Here is a 7,356-nt window from a genome sequence, read left to right on the forward strand (position 1 = left end):
AATTTTTATACTTAAAAGCAACTTTACAAAGCTTTAAAAAAGTCATTCCAAATGAAGCCTTGATAAATTTCTTATTGCTTCTTAAAACAGTTTTTTGATATAAAAATTATAATTTTTTACTAAAAAGCTTCTTTAAAAATCACCAAGAAAGCCATCCCAAACAAAGTCTTGAATTATTAGTTTCCACTTTTTAATCAAAATTAATTTTAAATTAATAGAGAAAATCATGAGTGGAAATACGCTTATATAGTAATATAATTAAAAAAGGATTTAGTTATTTATTTCTAAATTATACCGAGTTCATGCCTTAACTCAAATTTTAGGTGAGCACAATTAATTTACTAATACAATTAAATTAACGTTAAATTCAACAAATAATAAACTAAATCAATAACAAAAAACAATAACAACACCAAGCCTTTATTCCAATAAGCGAAGACAAAATATATTAAAAGAATTATATTATAATAAGTAATACAGTTCTTTATTTTTTTTTCATTGAGGACTCGAGACTTATATATTTGGTACTATAAAATTTTTAATTTTGGTACTACAAAGCTATTTTTAGAAGCATAAAAAAAAGATGTGAAAGTTCCTCTTCATAAAAAATTTAATACAATAATGCAAAAGAGTCCTTTGTAATTTTTTAATTATCTAAATAAATGATCATACGCAAAATTCACCCATACAAATACCAAACTCTCTCAAGGGTTTTCCCTCTTAAAAAAATAACGTTAATATTTCATTGTAAATTTAAATTATGCTTAATTTTCTCCTTTAAAAAAATAATCATATAATTTTATCTAGTATTGCCCATCCTCTGAACCTCTCTCTCTCTCTGCATCCTCATCTTCTCTCTCTCTCTCCCCTCCTCTGTCCTCCTCGTATAAAAAACCCAGACAACATCACCATTCCCACCAAGTAACCAACCATGCCTTCAGCAACCCACAACCTCGTCCTCCTCCTTCTCTTCATCCACCGCCTCATCTCCATCTCCACCGTCGGCCTCTCCCTCCCCCCTTCCCCTGCTCTCACCCTCCTCCCCTCCCAAACCCTTCCCACCGCCGTCGATTTCGGCGCCACCACCCATTCCCTCCCCCTCGCCGTCCTCCGCCCTTCCTCCCCCTCCGACATCGCATCCCTCATCCGCTCCGCCCGCCTCTCCTCCCCTCCCCTTCCCATCTCCGCTCGCGGCCACGGCCATTCCATCAACGGCCAAGCCGGCGCCAGCGGCGGCATCGTCGTCGCCATGAGCGGCGGCGCAAGGCGGAGAATGTCGCCTCCGGTCAACTCGATGGAGTTCGGGAAGACGTATGTGGATGTGTGGGGAGGGGAATTGTGGATAGATGTGTTGAATTGGACGCTAGCGAATGGCGGATTGGCGCCGCGATCGTGGACGGATTATTTGTATTTATCGGTGGGGGGAACTCTGTCGAATGCAGGGATCAGCGGTCAGGCTTTTCACTATGGGCCGCAGATCAGTAATGTCTTTGAGCTTGATGTGGTTACCGGTAAGTCAGACAATTTTTTTTTTTTAAAAATATATTATTTTTTAATTATGAAGTATTTTAAGATTATAAAATTTATTTTCTGATGAATATACCATAAAATTTAATTAATTTAATTAATTATATATTATATTCATTTTAAAATAAATTAATGATTTTAATATTGTTTTATTAAAATTTGATTAGATTATTCTCATTTTAATTAAAAAAATTATATTAAGATGGTGCAAAAAATAGAAAAAATTTAAGAAGGGAATTGTTCATATTATAGTGTGTTTTTTTAGTTTTTTTTAAAACATATGATATTTAAATAAGGATAATAGTAATTTAATTTTAAATCTCCTTTTGGTTTATTATTTTGCATAATTTACCATTTCTCCTCAAAGGAATGTTAAATTAGGTAAAATATTTGGAATAAAAAGGCAATCGAATTCACGAAAATTATCTCACTTAATTTCGGGGGTAAGAATAAAAATGTAATTTGATGCATTTTAAGTTTCATTTGGGACAATTTTTTTATGCTTTCTAAATTAATATTTATCACACAACTTTTTTTAAACTAGAAATTTTATAATTATCCAATAAGAAACCTTAATCTCCTCTTTGGTCAATTATTGCACATGCTAAAATATTTGTTAAGGGCATTTAATAATAACCATGAAATTAATAAATTACAAATCTCACTTCAAATCTCAAATTATAATAAATTTTGAGGTATTTTGAGTGTTTTTAAAAATAATTATTGCCGCAGTAATCATCACTCTTATATAAGTCATTTTATTTGATTTTTAATCAAAATATAAAATATAAGTTAAATAGTATAAAAAAAAATGGAAGTATTCCTTTTTAAAATGTTAAATAAAGTGTATAAAAAAGTTTTTTTTTTTTTGGGAAAATAGTGTATGAAAAAGTTAATTGATTGAACTAAAATTATTATAGAGTACTTTCCTTTTTATTAGTTTATAACCTTGACGTTGAGGATAACACAGTAATTTACTAATTTGAGGTACTTCAATTTCTTTTTGGTTGATTGTTACGCACAGTTACAGCATTTCTTTAACTGTATAGAACTTTTGGATTTGCTTGATGTCGATTGATTTGAGCTGGAAAATCATGTCTGCTTATGATTAATATTATCATCCATCGATGTTTAGGGTGGTTGGTAGGCGAGCATGTTTGGGAACCCCATCCCGGATTCAAATCCCCTCTACTATAGCCTCGGGGCAAAGCAAGTGTGGGCCCGATGCCGGTGGATGGCCTTGTTAGACTTCGCTGAGGGATTAATTACTCCGCCAAGCACCCTCTTTGAATTGGCAGCGGGGTAGATAACCCGTTCCAAAAAAAAACTTTTGGATTTGCTTGAGGTGGATTGATTTGAGCTGGAAAATCATGTCTGTTTATAAATAATATTATCTATTTTTTAGTGAAAGTAATCATCTTTTTTTTTTTGGTAGAATTGCAATATAACTATTTCATGCATAATCTGGGATATTTTTTTTTTTCTAAGCAGCTTTCTAATATCAAAATTCTTAGTTCAAAAAAATTTGTGTATTAAAAAAAAGTTGTTCTAAATAATGCTTAATGCTTTGTGCGGACAGTTTTCTTACTGTTTATTATAGCAGCTTTTTAGCATAAAAATTTTAATTTTAGTACTAAAAAGCAGCTAGCAATAAGAAAACCGTTTCAAACGAAGCCTTAGTTTAATTGTGGTTGCTCTCGTCATGGCTTTTTATTAGCTTGTAAGTTTGATCCTGGCATTTTGCAGGTAAGGGAGAGTTGGTGACTTGCTCACAGGATGATAATTCTGAGCTTTTCCATGCTGTTCTTGGTGGCTTGGGGCAGTTCGGAATCATAACTAGAGCAAGGATTGCCCTTGAGCCGGCTCCTCAGAGGGTTAGTTCAAAACATTTTGTCTCTAGCTAGATAAGTACTGTTAAATCAAGTTGCATGGCTTATACTGCCACTTATTAGTTTGTTTAGTCTCAAAGCTGTAGATTCTAATCAGGTGAGATGGATCCGAGTTCTTTACTCCAACTTCACTTCCTTCACAAGGGACCAGGAGCAACTCATCTCCCTCCATGGCCAACAAAGATTCGACTACATCGAAGGCTTCGTCATCGTCGACGAAGGCCTAATCAACAATTGGAGATCCTCCTTCTTCTCCCCTAGCAATCCAGTGAAGATCAGTTCCATCGGCGGCGGCGGCCGTGTTCTCTATTGTCTTGAACTCACCAAAAACTACCACCACACCTCAGCTGACTCAATTGATGAGGTTAGCCACTTTTGTACTTTGCATGTTATCTATTCATTAATGCATCTTCCTAAGTTGCAACCACATGGGAACATGAAAGGAGATCTCATAGTCTAGATTTTATTCTATCAACTTTCATTATTTTATTCTGTGCGGACACTGTACGAGTCCAAAGACGAATCAGAGCGCGCCATATGACTCAGGTGCTATGATTCGCCTCTGAATGACACGGGTGTGTCAGCACGGAATAATTTATGCTGCCTTTGCCTCAACAAACATGCATAATTAATGAATTAATGGTGTGATTTTATCAGGAGGTGGAGGGTCTGCTAAGGGAACTGGACTTTATACCGGCTTCGGTTTTCACGACTGACTTGCCTTACGTTGATTTCCTGGACCGGGTTCACAAATCTGAGCTGAAGCTGAGGGCAAAGGGGCTGTGGGAGGTCCCGCATCCCTGGCTCAACCTCTTTGTGCCGGCGTCCCGCATAGAGGATTTTGACCGTGGGGTCTTCCGTGGCATTCTTGGAAATAATACGAGTGGCCCTATTCTGATCTATCCAATGAACCAACACAGGTACATGCATATATGCTCCCATTAATTTATTCACCAAGATAAATATGAAAACATTTCAAAATAGTTCTCAAATTATTTTTATATGATTATTTTAGTTTCAAAGTATGAAGTTGCTTTAATTTAGATTTCATTTGGGACGTTTTTTTTACTGTTTCTTAAAATAGTTTTTTAGTACATAAAATTTTTGTACTAAAAAGCTGCTTTTAGAAGCAACAAAAAAGTCGTCCCAAACGAAGTTTTAGTCACTTGACTATACAAAATTGATACAAAAAAATGATGGATTTGAGATTAGATTCAGATCAATTTGGTAAAGTTGAGGTACTAAAAAAACGGAGACTATTCTTTGTCAATTTTGTATAGTCAAGAGACTATGGCTTTGTTTGGGACGGCTTTCTTCCCGTTTCTTAAAGCGAATTTCTAGTACATGAATTAAATTTTTTGTACTAAAAAGCAATTTTAAGAAGCAATAAGAAAGCCGTCCCAAACGAAGCCTATATGGAGTAGCATGATATTCTGAGACTAAGGCTTTGTTTGAGACGATTTTTTTATTGCTTCTTCAAACAGAGTTTTACTTAGCCATCCAAAACAAAGCCTAAATTGATGATACACGAATAATTTGTGGAATATTTCAAAAAAATTTTAATGAAGATATTATATAAATCTAAAGAACAAACTTATATGCACGTGATGGACATAGGGTAAATTTGAAGCAGCTTCAACTTTAGAATGGAATATATATATATATATATATATATATATATAAAATTATTATGATTATTATAACTAAAAAAATAGGTATCAACTTTCTTAAAATAAATTATTAATTCATTATATAAATAATAAAATTGATAAAGTAAAAATATTATGATCAAATAGAAGTATGACATAAACATTTAAAATAATTTTCTCAAACAAACTCTTAACTTCACTGAAAACTAAATTGAAATTAAAAAAAATGAAATTTAATTTTCAAAGCTTAAAAAAAAAAATTTAACCAATATTTTTTTTTTAATAGTTTGTCGGTCATAGATAATTTTGTAACTGGCTTCTTTATAATAAATATTGAGATTAGTTGATCATCGGTCCTTATCATCCAAATAATATTGACAATAAATTCAATTATAAAAGATGTAAAATAAATAAAGCAATCAAATAATGAGGCCTAAAACTTTCACGTTCCTTTTTCTTTGATAGTACAAAAGAGCTAAAACATCCCTTCTTGGGCTTCTTTTAGGGATTAATTATTCTGTGTGGATGCCGAATGCTATCTGGACACCAATCAGAATGCGCCATGTCACCCCTATGCTCGGTACCATGGCTCGGTACCACTGACGGATTGGTCTCCGAACGACATTCTGTGTCCGGTCTCCGCATAGAATAATCTCTCTTTTAAAACAATTTTTTAACTATTTTTTGAACTTGAAAATTTTAACTAAAATTTAATTTTAAAAAGCAGTAATAAAGCTGCCCCCAAATGAAACCTTAACCTCTCAACCTAGAGAGATTATTGGGTTCGGACACCTGACACAGCTTACGTTCGCTATTCACAGTACTGAGCTCGGTACTGTGAAGTTTGAGTACCGAACAGTACTGAGCTCGGTACTGAGCAGTACTCAGTAGGAGGTGATGTGATGCATTTTTATTGAGCTCCAAACACGTCCGATGACCTGACCCAATAATTTCCCCTCAACCTAAAAGCCACCGAATCTATTAATTGCTAAGCCAAATCTAATTCGATGGATGGCGACCTGATTTCCGTATTAAAGCCAATTAGCCAGTAGGCAGCCTGTCCTATTTATTTTGATAAATTATTTGAAAAATATTAAACAAATACTAAGTACTATCAGTGAAAGAGAAGCAGCACGTTCTTACTGCAATAAAAATAAAGGCAAATCACCAAATAGCTAATTCTATCTAGTTTGTTCCTCTGGTCACCAACAAAAGCTCGCCACTTTCAGCAAAACCAAAGAAAAAAAAGGAAGTTCAGCATATATCTCATCGCAGAAAGCAATGGATTCTGTAATCAAATCGCTTGCATGCATGGAACGTGATTTTTCCACTAAGCTTTTCAAAAAGTGATTTTGATTTATGTGAAAAATTATGTTTTTAATTCTGAATCGCAGAGATAAGAACATTGAAAAATTTGTGTAGGTGGGATGAGAGGAGCTCTGTGGTGTTGCCGGAAGAGGACATTTTCTACCTGGTGGCCTTCTTGAGGTCTGCGGTGCCCGGCTCTAGTGATCTGACGAAGAGCTTAGAGTATCTCTCCGATCAAAACCGGCAAATCCTCAAGTTCTGCGAGTCAGCCGGCATCGACGCCAAGCAATATCTTCCAAGCCACCGGGGGCGGAGCGAGTGGCGACGCCACTTCGGACCCGATAAATGGGAGACATTTCAACGTCGGAAAGCTGAGTTCGACCCGAGCTGCATCCTCGGTACCGGCCAAGGGATCTTCCACCCTTCATCTTGTCCCTTCACGTCCTCTTTGCTCCCCTCATGAATCAACAGTGAAAGAATTTTTTAGGAGTGTAGAAATTCTAACATGGTGGGCCAGGCTGTGGGTCCGGAAAAATTATTAAGTGCGGTGTTTGAACGTGTCCGGAGGTCAATTCAGATGTGTCATGTCACATAATGTACAAATATTGGATGACGTGACATGTCTGGATTGGCCTCCTGACGTGCTCGGACACCGCACAGAATAATCTCTCGTGGGTCGGGCTGCTTTCTGGGCGAAGGTTATGAAGGAGACAAAGGGATTCAGTAGTGATGGAGATGTAAAGGAAGATAGTCTGTCATTGATAAGCAAACAAAAGGAAGTGAGAAAGAGAATAAAAATGGTGGGGACTTTTGAGGAAGAGGATGGGAATACAATATGGCCTGTTTGACAAGGAAGAATTTCAGAATCACATGAAGCAAACATGCTTGATTTCTTTCTCTTTACAAAAGACAATGTTGAAGATCTCAGAAAGTTCAGCAGTGCATAGCTCTGATATAAAATGCTTTTCTTATTTGTATAAATT

At 35.5% G+C, this 7,356-nt stretch overlaps 1 protein-coding gene across 1 annotated transcript; it reads left to right on the forward strand.

Annotated features, from left to right (window-relative positions):
• Positions 1 to 887: 887 nt before the first annotated feature.
• On the forward strand, positions 888 to 7,122 carry LOC110095507 (cytokinin dehydrogenase 5). Its single transcript, XM_020821078.2, has 5 exons — positions 888 to 1,511; positions 3,274 to 3,401; positions 3,514 to 3,780; positions 4,074 to 4,336; positions 6,488 to 7,122. The coding sequence occupies exons 1-5, from the start codon at positions 932 to 934 to the stop codon at positions 6,834 to 6,836; spliced, it is 1,587 nt and encodes a 528-aa protein (XP_020676737.1). The 5' UTR covers positions 888 to 931; the 3' UTR covers positions 6,837 to 7,122.
• The last annotated feature ends 234 nt before the right edge of the window (positions 7,123 to 7,356 follow it).

Source organism: Dendrobium catenatum, unplaced genomic scaffold (assembly GCF_001605985.2).
Source record: "Dendrobium catenatum unplaced genomic scaffold, ASM160598v2 fragScaff_scaffold_827, whole genome shotgun sequence".
NCBI classification, from domain to species: domain Eukaryota; kingdom Viridiplantae; phylum Streptophyta; class Magnoliopsida; order Asparagales; family Orchidaceae; genus Dendrobium; species Dendrobium catenatum.